At 46.2% G+C, this 15,926-nt stretch overlaps 1 protein-coding gene across 1 annotated transcript; it reads right to left on the bottom strand.

The window, feature by feature from the left end:
• Positions 1-14,651: 14,651 nt before the first annotated feature.
• On the bottom strand, positions 14,652-15,879 carry CLAFUR5_13231 (NADH-ubiquinone oxidoreductase; the record flags this gene model as incomplete). Its single annotated transcript, XM_047912379.1, has 2 exons — positions 14,652-14,750; positions 14,803-15,879. 2 exons carry the CDS (start codon positions 15,877-15,879, stop codon positions 14,652-14,654), a joined length of 1,176 nt encoding a protein of 391 aa, XP_047768309.1.
• Positions 15,880-15,926: the final 47 nt, after the last annotated feature.

The following is a 15,926-nucleotide window of genomic DNA, read 5'->3' as shown; positions in this document are numbered from 1 at the left end:
CGAGTTTATGTTCGATCCTATAGTAGGTTACTATATAGTAGTGGCTATCTAAGATCTAGGAGAGGTCGATCGTGCCTTAGAGTCCCCCTCTCTTCTAGGTGCCTAGGTCCTTCGGGGCATTAAGGGCAATTACGTTGCTCGCTATCAAGTCGAGTACTTCGTCGGCTATAGGGTGCGGCTACATAAGGCTTTCCTAGGAAGGGTAGTATATATTGAAGTCTCCTACTACGATGTGGCACCCTTGTCTCTTAAGCGTACTATCTAGGTGTCTATAGACCCCTAGGTCGCGGCTAGACCTCGAGGCTAGCGGTTGTATATATAGGTTGTGTATCTAGGTGCTACCTACGTAGAGGGAGGTAATATCGCCCCCGCCTTCTTCGTCTACGTAGTACACTACCTCCCAGTCGGATTCTAGTATATCCTTACTAACATAGAAGCACGTACGGGGTCTGCCGTCGCCTCGTAGGCATATCGTGTAGCCTAGTAACTTATAGGTCGTTAGTCTCTTATAGTACGGGTTAATCTATAGGTTCTATAATATATAAATACTAGCTGCCCCTACGGCTATTACTCCTAGAATGTACGGTACGTACTTCTTATCTATCCGAGGTAGTCGCTAGTAGACATCATTTTACCATTTCGAATACTATTAGTAAAGGTACCTTCTTACGGCCGAATATACTTTAGGAAAGCGTAATCGACCTTACTTTTACAAAGGGTAAACTATAATAAAACATAAGGGACTAGTAAACGATACCTACGAATAAGTCGGACTATAAATAGATCTTATTTACCCTTATAACGTAGGAACCGACAACCCGAGAACAAACTAAAAGGCTCGATTTAAAAAGAGCCGATTAGGAAAATTTAACAAAAAAATATAAGAAAAAGCTATAAGGCTCCTAGACGAGATTCTACTCCGTAATACTACTCTCGAGAGGCTATAAAGTAACTCTTCTTAAGATACGTCGACACTCGATTTAATAATCGAGGAATTTACGGCTATTATCTAGGAAAGTATAAACGAAGCTATATCGGGGATAAGAGCAAGTATAAAATCAAAGGACTAGTAGAAACCGGAGCTAAAAGTACTACGATAAGACCTAAACCGAAGCTACCGTTCCCTTAAAAAGGAACGAAGCCTAGGTAACGCTATAAGATACTAACTAGTAAAGAACCTCTACTTTTAGAAGATAAAAGAGGCAAAGAGGGACTACTAGAACTAGTTCCTCGAGAGTAACGATCCGAAAAGCGTCTTTAAGGTAATGTCCTATACGAAGGATAGGCGGAACGAGTAAATACCGAGTATAAGAAACCCGGGAGATAATAAACTTAAAGATACGTTTCTAGGAAAATATAAAGTACTCCGGAAAGGACTCTTCCTACCCCCCCCCCCTTAAAAGGACCTACTAAACTAGACAGGATATACGTAAGGAAACTAGGAATGGCCTAAACTCTCGGAACTAGAACTAGCTACGGCATGTTCTATAAAGAAAGTTAAAGGAAAATCCCCGGGACCGGACGCTATTATATAAGATATAATTATAAAAGCCTACGAGGCTATCCCGTAAGTATTCTACTGTGCCTTCTCGGCACTTTTCGAAGCCGGATACTATCCGAAAAAGTGGAGAGAGGCTATAGGAGTAATCCTACGAAAAGCCTCGAAGCCAGACTACTCGATACCGAAAGCCTATCGAGTTATCTTACTTCTTAACTACCTTAGAAAAGTCCTCGAACGAACTCTCGCGAAAAGGCTTAGCTACCTCGCCGAAACGACGTAGCTCCTTTACGACTTATAACTAGGAGGAAGACAAAAGAAGTCTACTATCGACACGGCCTTTATCCTCCGGAATACGATCGAAAAGAATAAGCGGAAGAGATATAAGACAAGTATACTATTCCTAGACGTAAAAGGAGCCTTCGACTACGTCGCGAAAAATCAACTTCTTACGGTTATAAAAGTATACCGACTCCCGGCCTCGCTAATAGCTTAGACAGACTCCTTTCTATCGGACAGGTAGCTCCGCCTACGATTTAACTCGAAAACTAAGGAATTTAGCCCGATAGAGACGGGGATCCTATAAGGAAGCCCTATTTCACTAATACTTTTCCTTATCTATATAAGAGACCTATACGACACCCGAGACGTAGCTATACGTCCACTCTCCTACATTGACGACGTAGCGCTTAGGACGGGTTTAATAAGCCTACGTAAAAATATAAAAACACTCGAAAAAGTAGCAAAAAAAATCTACGACCTAGGAAAAGACAAAGCAATTGAATTCGACCTAGTAAAGACAGAGTTAATCTATTTCACGAAAGGGAAAGACTTAGACAGAGGGATACGACTACCGGGAGATAACTACGTAACCCCGAAACTAGTCGTTAAATAGCTAGGATTCTACTTCGACTAGAACCTCTCGTTTAAAACGTATATCGCTACGAGAACGTTATAAGTACGATAAGTATTCGAAAGGATGTCCCGACTAGCTAGTACGGGCTTTAGACTCTCGGTAAACGCTCTAAGGAGAATATATAGAGCGTACGTAGTAAGTATAGTAGACTACGGGTCTCTAGTATAGATAGAGATCAAAATCCTAAAGGCAAAGATTAGGCCCCTATAAGGACTTCAAAACAATATAACTAAAAAAATACTAGGGGTGTTTAAGACGGCCTCTACGTAAGCCTACGAAATTAAAAGCGCTTTACTTCCCCCGGGTCTTAGGCTAGAAAGATCGGCGCTATTATACGCCGCGAGGACAGGAAGCCTTCGACGAAATCACCCTATTCTATAAGAATTACAAAGTAACCCCGGAAGGAGAAAAGAAACCCTCCTAGAAAAATCGACGCTAGCCCTCGCTACCTACGTTAACGAGGACGAAATCGAAAGAAAAGAATACCTTCTTACCCCGTAGGATAATGCCCCCTTCAACCTTACGATAATAGAGAGCTAAAGCGAAGGCCCTCGTAAAACAAAAAAAGAGATAAAAAAATCATCTAAGAATCCGCCGAAAAGAAATGGTACGTAGCTACGGATAGAGAAAAGCCCTCGAAGTATTTATGTATATTGGAAAGATAAACCGCTAGAGAGCTCAAAAGGAGATAGGGAAGACAGAAGCTAAAAGGGTAACTACGAGTACCTTCTTCTAAATTAAAATCGGACACGGCTATATCTAAAGCTACCTCTAAAGATTCGGCCTTACGATAATAGATAGATGCTGCTACGGGTAGCGCGAATCCCCTAAACACCTCCTCCTTTACTACGAGAAATATAAAACCTAAAGGTAAACCCTTAAGAAATATTCGAACTATATACCCTTATAATCTAACTACTACTCTATATAGAAAAAGGGATAACGTTTACTCTACCCTTCCTAAGGGATATAGGAATAGCGACCTGAAAGAAACACCTTAAGAGAAGGAGAGAAGAAGAAGAAAAAGAAGACGAAGAGGAGGAGGAGGAGGAGGAGGAGGAGGAGGAAGAAAACTAGCCTTTACGGCTTATAAATTCAAAAAACAAAAAGTTTCGTTACGAAGTAGAATACCTCGAATAGGGGACACCCTAACGAGAAGGATACGATTGTTACTACTACGTAGTACCGTATTATATAGTCCCTGACTTTTATATAGCACGAAAATAGAACAAAAAAACAAACAAACAAACAAGAGTAGAATTAGCCCTCTAGATAAGATAAGTAACAAAAGCAAGTCTACTACTCTTAACTACTATTACCTCGACTATTATACTCGATTTATTATAACTATCTACGAAAATCCTAAGGCTAGCTTCCGCTACGAATACCTTTTAATAGTTCTAGTATCTAGTACGATACGACGGATCCCTATAACTCTCTTTAAAACGGAGTAGTAGAAAGGTTAATCTAAGTATCGGAGAATACGATCCGCGTAATACTCGAAGAATCGGGAATGCCGGTAGAATTCTAGCCTAAAGTACTAGAGGTATAGGTAGTTATACGTAACCTACTAGTAAATAGGCCGCTACTTAACGGCGTCTAACTATCGCCGGAAGAAGCGTTTACTAGGAACGTACCGACGGTAGATCACCTAAGAGTATAGGACTATAGGGTAGTCGTTTACGTAGACCCGAAATTATATCTATAAGGGCTACGAAAGGATAAGTTAATAAAACGGGGTAAAGAAGCTGTTTTTGTTAGGTACGGTTAATCGACTAAGTAATAGTTATTCTAGGAGCTAGATATACGACCTATTAGGTAATATAGCTAGGTAGATTAGTTCGAAAACGAGAAGGGGGAAGATCTAGATTTAGGTCTCTCCTTTACGAACTAATCTAGTAAGGTACCCGAACGAAGGCTAGTCGGTAGACTACTAGCGGTCTCGCGGCTACCGGCGACCTAGCGACTAGTAGATATCCTAATAGTAATCTTACGATCCTCGGTTAGTATAATACCTAAACATAACGAACTATACGATAGTAACGTAAGTAAGATAGGATATAAAATACCTACTACTAAAACAACCGAGCCTTCTATAATAGAAAGTTAGGGTATAGAAATACCCTAACTTTCTACTACTAAAGTAGCCGAGTCCTCTATAGAAGAACTAACTCGGCTAACCCCTATTACCTACGTAGAGACCGAACCCGCTACTACTAAGGACAAAGGACTAACTGTCTTAAGACCGCTCTATATCTAACTTCCCGGTAGACTAGATAATATCGCGGACTATAAGAAGATCGAGGAAACCCCGGAGCTACCGGAACTAATTATTCGGAGGAAAAGGACTAGGGATCCTAACGATAACTACGGCTAGGACTAGGACTATAAGGCTAAGCACTACAAAGCTATAATAGCTTTGTTCTACTAACTACTATAGGTAAATAATAGACTTACTAATACCGACGAACGTATATTTATAGCTACGGTAGAGAAACTGTTCGACGAAGTCTAAGAATACGCCTTTACTACATTCGGACCCGGTACTACCTACTAATAGGAAGTACCTATCCCGAAGATATATAAGGCGGCGGTAGGGGACCCTAAATAGGGCTACTTATAGAAGGACGCTATCGATACCGAGTTGCTCTCGTTATTAAGTAATAATACCTAGGAAACAGCTATCGCTCTAAGAGGGGCGAATATAGTTACTTCTAAGTAGGTTTTCGACGTAAAGAGACTTATTAGCGGGGCGATCGAAAAGTTTAAGGCAAGACTTATAGTAAGAGGATTCTTACAGAAGTTTAGTATTAACTTCGAAGAGACGTTCGTATCTACGGTACGCTATAACACCCTAAGAGTCTTTATAGTAGTAGTCTATAAGCGAGATCTCGAGATATACTAGGTCGACGTTAATAACGCGTTTACCTAAAGCTATCTTACCGAGGACATCTATATAAAGCCCCTACTAGGAGTCGAAACCCTATTAAATACGGTCCTTAAGGTACTCCGGAGCCTCTATAGCCTAAAGTAGGTAGCTAGGGATTAGAATAAGCTCTACGTTACCGCGTTAGTTAAGATAGAATTCTACTAGTCCGAGGTAGACCCGTATCTCCTTACTTATACCGAGAGAGACATTATACTCCTTATCTATATAGACGACATACCTATTATAGTACTAAGGTTAGCCGATATCTAGTAGTTTAAGAAGTAGTTTACGTAACACTTTAAGATTAAGGATCTTAGGGAACCGGAGAAACTACTAGGACTAAAAATCACCCGCGATAGGCGTAATAGTATACTAAAGCTCGACTAGGGCTATTATATCCGTAAAGCCCTAGCTAAGATAGATATAGTAAAGGAGAAGGCAAGCCTAATACTCTCGCCGATAGATAGTTACGATAATCTCCGTCCTATAGCTCCGGACGACGAAAGGTATAGTAAAGATAACTACTAGAGCGATAATAGGACCTAGATATAGCTAATAACTATAACGAGACCGGGCTATCTATGTTAATCAGAATCAGAGGCGTGACACGATGATAGCGATCGTAGGAAACGACTAGGAGCAGGAGAGTAACGAGTGGAAGGAGGTCTATAGGAAGGCAGAAACAATGGCAATGGCAGGAGATAGCGAGCACCTAGAAAGAGCACTTAAGGGGATGATTTTGGAGCTCCTTAGAGGGCTAAAGGCACTAAGGAGCCAAACAGGACAGATCATTAACAGGACAGTAGCAGCAGTAGCAAAGAAGAGGACATAGGAAGGCTAGAAACTAAGCCAACCAACCTAGGCAGCAGTTGCATCCCAAAACCCTCCCCCCTAGAAAACAGCTATCAAGGTCTACATTTCCGACCAGCAAGAGCAGAAAGAGATTGAGGGCCTGTCAGGCAAGGAGATTATACAGAAGATTGGGATATAAGGCATCATTGGAGCCAGGAAAGAGAAGGGAGGTGTCCTTAAGCTGTTCATAGCACAGGAGCAAGACAGGAAGAGGCTAGAGACACAGAAGGAGTGGATAGTCAAACTAGGCAAGACGGCTAAGGTCTCACACCAACAAAATATAGTTATTGCCTATAGGATGACCACAAAGTTTGACATTGAAGGAGACCTTAAGAGGCTGCAGGACCAGAACCAGGCTGTATGCCCAGGGCTACAGATCACAAAAGCAGCATGGGTCAACAGAAAGACAAAGGACACAAAGAGAGAGTCTTCTCTAGTGCTCTGGATAGGCACTGTAGAACAGGCAAACACCGTGCTTGACAAGGGCATCTTCTGGGAATGCGAAAGAATGGACACAGAAATCCATAGAAGCACCCACAGACTACTGCAATGCTTCAAGTGCCAACAGTATGGTCATATCTCTACTAGATGCCCAAGCCAAAAGGACACTTGTTCCCACTGTGCTGGTAGCCACAAAGTACAGAATTGCACAGCCCCAAAGAGTGAAGCCAGATGTGCATGCTGTGGAAAGAAACACCCTTCCTGGTCCCAAGACTGCACAGCTAGGATTGAGGCAAAGAGGAGGGCAAGAGAAGCCAGGATCAACACCCCTATCAGATTCCAGACAGGGACAATCACCCAAGAACCCCTAAGGACTGTCTACAACCCTCTGAAAAGAGGCAGAACAGAAGAGACCACACAGGCCCAAGGCCACCCTGCTATGGGTAGACCAAAATCAATTGTGGTTGCAGGAAGAGACCCGTCACAAAGCAGGCTCAACCTTACCACAATCCCAAATAGCAGCCAGCAGCAGGAAGCACGAGAAGACCAGCAGGAGACCAGCATGGATGAGTCATGATTGAGACACCTAATCTTACCACTATCCAGTACAACGTCAACAAAAGCCAGCACAAGGTCCAGAGAAGCTTTCTCCAAGCACTGGACCCAAAGAAACACCTAGTTATTGCAGTCCAGGAACCTTGGATCAACAGCAAATCTAACAGACCATCTACTGCTAACGACCCAAGGTATCACACACTCCTAGCCAAACAAGGCACCCCAAGAACATGCATGTACATCAGCAAAGAGATGGCAACAGACAGCTGGGAACAAATCCAACAGGAAGGAGGAGACATCACCTCAGTCAGACTCAACACCAACCAAGGCAGCATCCACATCCACAGTGTATACAACCCACCCCCCAGCTCCAGAAGCAGCACCCAGCTGGGCACACTACAACAGCTGCCAGACATCCTGCAGAGTGACTCCCAACACATCGTGCTGGGAGACTTCAACTTGCACCATCCTACATGGGGATCAGACTTTGCACCTGCCCATCACTTCCTAGCTAACAGACTCCTCTCCACTACCCAAAGCAACAACATGCACCTAGTTACCCCAAAGGGCCTAACTACCTGGTCACAGAGAGCAAGCTCAAGCACCATTGACCTGTGCTTTGCATCACATGACCTGCAGCAGAAGGTCACCAGATGCTGGGTTAACCAGGACTTGGAGTCCTCATCAGATCACCTCCCAATTCAGGTGGAGTTTGAAACACAGACACAGCAGGAAGGAGACCTAGAACCTCAGCTGGCCTGGAAGGCAGCCAACTGGGAACAGATCAGACAAGACCTGGAACAGAAGCTAGCTGGACTAGAGACCAGGAGACTGGAAACAGCCTTAGACATAGACCAAGCAGTGGCAGAACTGGTTAGAACAATGCAGGAAACTGCGGCAGCCCACACTAGAGAAAAGAAACAGTCACTGTACCAGAAGCCATTCTGGACAAAGGAATGCTCAGAGAAGGTCAAGGCAGCCAGGCAGGCCAGGAGAGCCCTTACCCAGAGCCACTCCCAGGAAGCATGGGACAGATACAACCAGGCAACCAGAGACAAGAAGGCCCAGATCAAGAGGGACAAGATGCTGGAGTGGAGGTCAACAGTTGGATCCATTACCCAGAATCCTGAGAAGATGTGGAAACTAGCAAAGTGGGCAAGACAACCCACACAGGACAGAAACATGCTGCCCCAGTTTCCAAACATTGAAGACCAGAAAGGAGTAATCCAACACACTCTCCCAGGAAAGGCACAGGCATTGGGGAAACATTTCTTTGGCACACAGGTAGAAGCTGACCTGCAGGATCTGGAGGGCAGTGTGTATCCAACACCACTAGAGCAATCCTGCACAGTGGGAGAGGGAGAGATCAAGAGCATCATTAAGACACTCTCAGGAAACAAGGCCCCAGGACCAGATGGTATCCAAACTTGTTCATTAAGACATGCAAGGACCAGATCTCCCCTGCACTGTCAAACATCTTTTCACAGTGCATGGCCCAAGGACACTGCCCTAAACACTTCAAGGAGTCACTGACTGTGGTCTTGAGAAAACCACAGAAAGAGGACTACACAAAGCTAAAGGCATACAGACCTATTGCCTTGCTCAACACACTAGGCAAACTCCTGGAAAAGATCATAGCAGAAAGGCTGACAAACCTAGCTGAAGAACATGGAATCCTTCCTGAAGAACAGATGGGAGGCAGGAAACAAAGATCAACACTAACAGCTGTGGAACTTATCACAGAGCAGATCAAGACCCTATGGCACTTTGGGAACAACAAAGCAGCCACACTCCTCTCACTAGACATATCAGGAGCCTTTGACAATGTCTCACACCAGAGGCTGATCCACATCCTGAAACAGAAGGCTATCCCTAACTGGACAGTCCAGTTTATCGAGTCCTTCCTCAGAGGCAGAACCACAAGACTAAGACTGGGCAGATACAAATCTGACAGCATGCCTACAGAGACAGGAATCCCACAGGGATCAACAATGTCTCCAATCCTGTTTCTCCTCTTTATGGCAGACCTGCCAGCAAAGCTAAACTCCAGAAACACATCAGCCTCAGGGTTTGTAGATGACACAAACATCCTAGCCTGGTCAGACAGCACAGAAGAGAACTGCAGAATCTTGCAGAAGAAACACAAGGAATGTGAGGAATGGGCCAGGAAACATGGAGCCAGATTTGCCCCAGAGAAGTATCAACTCATCCACTTCAGTAGAGCCAGAAACAGACACAATATGCAAGCCCCAATCACTATTCAGGGACACACAACAGAACCCTCAAGTGAATTAAGGGTGCTAGGAATATGGATGGATCCAAAGCTCAGCTGGGGACCACAGGTCAAGAAAGCACAGGCAAGAGCAGACAACAACAGGCAATCAATTGACAGGCTTATAGCCTCCACATGGGGAGCCACATTTGCGAAAGCAAAGGTTATGTACAAGGCCATTGTGAAGCCAGCCATGCTATATGGAGCCCAGATCTGGTCAGCCCAAGACAAGATCCCAAAGAGAATTGCAGATCCCATCAGCAGAGCCCAAGCCTCCTGTCTGAAAAAGGTGCTTGGAGCATACAAGTCAACTCCAACAAGGGTGGTCGAAATGGAGTCTGGCTCCCCACCAGCCAAGCTCTACCTTCAAGGGTTGAGATGCCAGTATGCAGGAAAGACGTCTGCATACCCAGCCCAGCTAGCAATCCAGAAGGCAGTCAACAAAATCAGGAGCCAGTGCACAAGAAGGCACAGACAAGCAAGACCCAATCCAGCCCCACAGAAGCAGCAGGACCTGCAGAAGTTCAAAGAACTAACAGAACAGCTGCACCTAGCCCAGCAGGAACAGGACAGAAGGGCTCAAGGGAGAGGATCAGCAGCCAGCTAAGGGAAGAAGCAACAGTCTCTAGCTGAAAGGATGGCAGGACTCCTCTGGAAGACTGAATGGACAAGAACCCCACAGAGGCCAGGAACCCCAAAGGCACTCCAACAGTTTGGTAGCCACAACTACCTACTGTACTCAGACCTGACCAGGTCAGAAGCAAGCATAGCAATACAAATCCGCTCTGAACACATCGGAGTCAGGGCATACCTGCATCAGAGAAAAGTCCCAGGTATCGAAGACAAGAGTTGCCCATGCGGCTACCTGTCCCAGAATGTCGAACATAGACTTCTGGTTTGCAAAGAATGGAGTACAGGGAGAGGTGAATGGAGGGCAAGGGCAAGGAACAGAAACTTCCAAGCCATGATCAGCAATAAGGGAGACCTCCAGAGAATTACAAGGTGGATCATCCACCAAGGATTTTTGGAGCAGTTCTCTCTTACTAGGGAAACAGAGAGATGGATTGAGGAGAGAAAGAAGGAGGAGGAGAGCAGGAAGAGGGGGACAACTCTAGGGTTGCAGACAAGGTAGTCAGAGGCTAACCACCATGACACTAGTGCACCCTAATGGAAGGAAAACTGAGAACTCATGGCAAGGAAGCTATTAGAGAAGGAGAGGAGGTTTTTACCTAGGAATAGGTTTCCTACCTTATGCAGTAACATATATAGACATAAACCCGCATAGGCCGGAGGGCACCACAACGGGTAAATGAATCATCTATCTATCTATAACGAGACCGGACCTAGCCTTCCCGCTCGGGAGAACTAGTATATATGTCGCGGATCTAACTAAGCGGTATATAAAAGTACTAAATAAGGTCTCGAGGTACCTAAGGTCGTTCCCCGACCTAGGGTTAATATTTAGGCGTAGCGGCGGTGTCCTAACTAGATACTCGGACTCCGACTACGCGATAGATCGAGTAGATAGAGTCTTAATCCTAGGATATGTCTAGCTAGTATATAGCACCCCTATATCTTAGATAAGTAAGAAGTAGAAGTCTATAGTAACCTCGACTATAGAGGTAGAGTTTATAGTAATGAACGCTACTATAAAGTAGTCCTAATTCCTAGCGGCCGTCCTCCGAGAAATAAAATACCTAGGCTTAGTAGGAGACTGCTCTTTCTAACTAATAGTCTTAGCTAATAAGAGTACCGTTGACAAACTACGGCCAGTACGTCTTATAGGGGACAATTAGGCGGCTCTAACCTTAGTTAAGGACGCCTATATCTACGAAAGATCTAAGTATATTAATATTACCTATAACTATATTAGGTACCTCTAGTAGTAGAGAAAGATTAAAGTGGAGTACTACTATACTAAGGAGATAGTTATAGATAGTTTAACTAAACTACTAGCCGGTCCCTAGTTCTAGACCTTCGTATAATAGCTATAGCTAGTATAGTAGGAACAATTGTTTTCTACCTTACGCCCTAAGTAGGAGTGTTACAAATATAGGTCGGTAGGTATATCGTATTAGTCGAGACACTAGTATAGCATTAGTACGAGACTACTATAGAGATCGTCGTCGTATAGTAAAACGTAGGTAAAACCGCTAAGGCGTCGGGAAAGGAGTAGGGACTAGAGATCTAGATTCCCCCTATATAGGTATAAGAGACTACGTCTCTAATCCTAGGGAATAAGATACCTTTATAACTAAAAGCTATTCTACTATTTACTATCGAATACTATATTAGTCCTTCCTCGTTTCCTATTACCTATCCTAACTTCTATACGAATATATACTATACCTATATAACAATATATATAATATATAGTCTGCTTTTAAAACACTCTATATAAGCCCGTATAATAACTTCCTATATTAATAACGTAATATCTCGTAGTTCCGGAGCTCTGATATTTAGATTTTGTATATACCTCGTTTATATCTTTATATTCTCGGAGTTATTGTCGCGTCGTAGTAGGTCGTAGGAATAGGCGTCGCTTTACTTCGTCGTACGTAGAAGTACGAATCTAAGAGAGAGTAGGAGAAGGGGATCGACGACCCTTCTAGCCCTACGGTTCGAGAGACTTAGTTTCCCTTCGTAGGAAGGTACTTACGTCGTCTGCCGCGGGAAGGCGCTCTCGAAAGGACGACTTTTAGCCCCTCTAGATAGACTAAGTAATAATGATTATTCTACTCTTTATACTTACCTACTACTTACTTATTACTCTTTTACCTCTAGGTTCCTTAAGGCTCTTCTACCTCTATCTCTATAGCTTAGCTATACGTCCGATAGATTTTAATATCTAGAAGCTAGTCTAGCATTAGTATCTCGTCCTAAAGTCTCAAAACATAAACCGTTAAGTCCTCGCCTAGCTTGTTCTTTAGGGGAGGTAAGATGAGCCATACGGTTGAGTAGATCGGCCATCGTCAGATAATGCTGCGAGGACTCGCGGGCAGATACAAGGACGGCTTTCCACGTTAATTCCAGACCGGTCTCGTATGCTGCACCCTGGAGAGCTACCAGGGTCACTCCTGCGCCGCATTCGGGGCCGAAAAGCGATCTTCACAGCACCCCTGCAATTTACACTGCCTCGAGGCAAGCATATCAGCTCTGGCGGAGTCTTGATGGGGCATTTGGACACTACAATGGTGTAGGAGAGCCGCCGTTTAGACCCTATTGTGTTATGAAACATCGAACAGGGCACTCTCGCACAACTCGAGCGCGTCTCAACCTCTACGCTGCTCATTGGCGGAGGTGGGGAGGAAGCTCGTCCGCATAGGGGTATGCCGGCGGGAGGACCGGAACTTTCTGACGCATGTGCAATGGATGGATACTCTCGTATTGCCTCAGCATTACCTTAGTGAGTCCCTCAGGCTACCCACCCCAGTAGTCTATGCAATTCCACATGCACATGCAAGGCTTGAGTGAGGTGAATAGATTTACACGGTCGCATTAGCCTGCATGGAGCACTGATGTGACAATCATATGCCAACATGCGTTCAAGCCGGATTTGGACCCGTGTTCCCCGGCATGTTCGATGTGACTGCATCATCAGCAGGCCACATGAGGAAGAAGGTGCAGATACTGCTCTGCTTCCAGCTCGACAGCTTCACTCTCGGTGTGTAGCTTGGCCACCAACATGCCCTGCTCACGAGCTGAACGACTTTGTCTCGCCATGCTCCGGCATGCTTCAAGAAGACAGCCGCGAGTCCAGGCTTCCTAACCCTCGTGGTATGCAAGCAGCCGGATCTAAAGACTGGTGAGTTTGTACTTCCGGACAGTTTGAGCACCACTCACGAGCACGTACCTCCTCGACCAGAACACCAACATGAAGTACCCCATAGCACTATCGCTAGTGCTGTTGTCTGCCCGCACCGCCTGGGCTGTACCAAGTCCAATCATCAAGCGTCAAGATCAAGCTGTGAAGTGCGAAGGTGGGGTGTCCTTCCAAATCGATCCGTCGAGGGCTGCAGTGGTTGAATTCCAGACACCGAGTACAACATATACGCGCAGGACGTGGCCTACAGCACCGGGGCCGATCACAACAGACACGGGGATTTCGTGTATTCCCACGCCGGTAAGAGCTTTGTCGCTCCACTCTATCCGAGACAGTCGCTGTAGGCTGACAGGAGTGTCGATCAGGTACCCAGTTACCCACCCATTCAACAACAGAGAGGGGGTGGACTTGTGTAACGGATCAAAGGGGTTGATTGAGTTCCCAATCGTTGCCGGTGGTGGAGCTTATACTGGCGGCGTTACGCCTGGGCCCGATAGAGTGATCTATCACACGCCCGAGGCAAATGTATTTGAGTTCTGTGGCACTATTACTCACACAGGTGCGCCTACAAGGGGTGCATTTGTGGCGTGCGAGAGAGTCTAAGTGTCGAAACACTCATGAAGGGTTTGTAGAGACAGTGAGAGAGCATGCCGCCGGCACCATTGACGACGACTGCCTCCAGAATCATGATCTTGTGATGACTTGAGAGCGGCATCCTGGGTGTTCTGTAGAGGACCTTCGTCTCGATCGCACCCATCGTTGTCCATGCGTACAGAATTTCCTCAATGCACCGCGGTCTTCGTGCCATCATTAAGTTCCTGGTCTTTGGCATCCGCTCCAGGTCTAGGGGTCATGCCCATGCCGTTGGTCTTTTGAGGTCTGGTCTCGAGTGATTGAGCAGGCGATGGCGCTGGCCATGGAGGATTCGTGCTTGTACCTGCGAAGCTCTCATGTATCACATGAATCTGATCAGGTCCAGTATACTGAACACTTTCCTGAGCTCGGGACACAAGTCGTGAGAGCACTGGGTCGGCGTTGCTAAGAAATGGATACTTCGTTCCCGGAAGATCAGTGCATGGCAAGTCGACCTTTCGTGTCCAGCAACGTGTCGCTTACCTTTTAGCTTGAGGCAGGTCCAGCCACGATGCTCCGATCGTTCGCACTGGGTCTGAAACCACAAGCGGTTAAGCTACACGGCTCATCGCTCACCCAGGAACGCTTTCGGAGTAAAGTGTAAGGCAATGTCAACAGCTTGAGATGATCCGAGGACGTGCCAGAAGGGCTGCGACAAAAGGGACTTGCTTCGGTATCTTATATACAGTTGGCTCATACGAGCCATCAAGTCCTGCCTAGGCTCCTCATCTATTGATCGTCGAGAACGTGCAGGTACTTCTTCTCTTCCCGCTTCTCTTTCTCGGTCATTGGTGGCAGATCGTAGTATGATGAGCTTCGGTATCCTTGCTGTCCAGAAAGTCAGTATCTGTCTCGTGCGCTTGCAATTATTCCCACTTACCAAGTACTTGTATGTGAAGTTCGCAATGTCACCCGGCTCAATGTCAAGATCCTTGAAGGTCTTGGCGTTCTTGTCGATGAACTGGTCCATGAATTCCCTCTCAACCTCATCTGCGCTACCCACTGGCCACCACAGCGCCTTGTTCAAGATGCCCATAGCGAGCTTCAGGACTGGCTTTGGCACATTGACGTGCCGCCTCTTGTGGAAGATTTCCCTGTCAACCAACTCTGAGATCTCGCCCATTGTGTATTGCTTTGGGCCAAACAGCTCGAAGGTCTGGCCAGCAGTGTTGTCATCCAGGCCGATCGCCTCAAGCGCCTTGCCGACATCAATTGAATGCACTGGCCAGAATCGTTCTTGCAGGTTGTTTGCAGTCAGGATGTTGGTAGCCTTTGCCAGTCGGTGGAGCAGGCGATCTTCAAAGCCGAAGAGCGGTGAAGGGCGCACAATGGTGGTTTCTGGGAAGATCTCGCGCGCGACCTGCTCACCCTGCCACTTCGTCCTGAAGAACTCCGAGGGTGATTCTGGGTGGACGGAGTGTGATGAGACGTGGATGAAGCGGTCAACATCGTACTTGGCGACGGCGTTCGCTATTCTCCGTGTTCCCTCAACGTGTACATCCTCGAGATCGAAGTTCTTGGTAGGGTAGTCGCGACCGACGAGGTTGTAGACGATGTCTGAGTGTCGCACAGACTCCTCAATCGAAGCAGTGTTGCGCAGGTCGTACTCGATGAAGACGACACGTCCGAGATCCCCAGTGACTTTCAAATGCCGCTTCGCCATCTCTTCTCTGTATGGGATGACCACAGTGCATCCTGCCTTTGCCATGCGGTTCACGATGTAGCGTCCGAGCTGTCCCGTTGCTCCGAAGACAGTCACACAGTGTCCTCCCAAACTGCTGCGACCACCAGAGACTCGGATAATGGGCTTTCCAGTGCGCGTGATAGCGATATCTGAGAGGTTCCGGCGATATTGTGAGGTTGAGAGGGTGGATTTGGCGAAGGTGGTTGCGAGGGAGGCAGACGGGCGGCAGAGCTGGCGCTGAAGAGCCATTGCGCTCGTTGGGAGGCCGGCCATGGCCACGGAGCGGGGAGTGGTAGGGGTGTGGGTGCGTTGTGAGGCAA

This window comes from Fulvia fulva, chromosome 11 (genome assembly GCF_020509005.1).
Source record: "Fulvia fulva chromosome 11, complete sequence".
Lineage (NCBI taxonomy): Eukaryota > Fungi > Ascomycota > Dothideomycetes > Mycosphaerellales > Mycosphaerellaceae > Fulvia > Fulvia fulva.
This window is presented reverse-complemented; position numbering and strand designations above follow the sequence as displayed.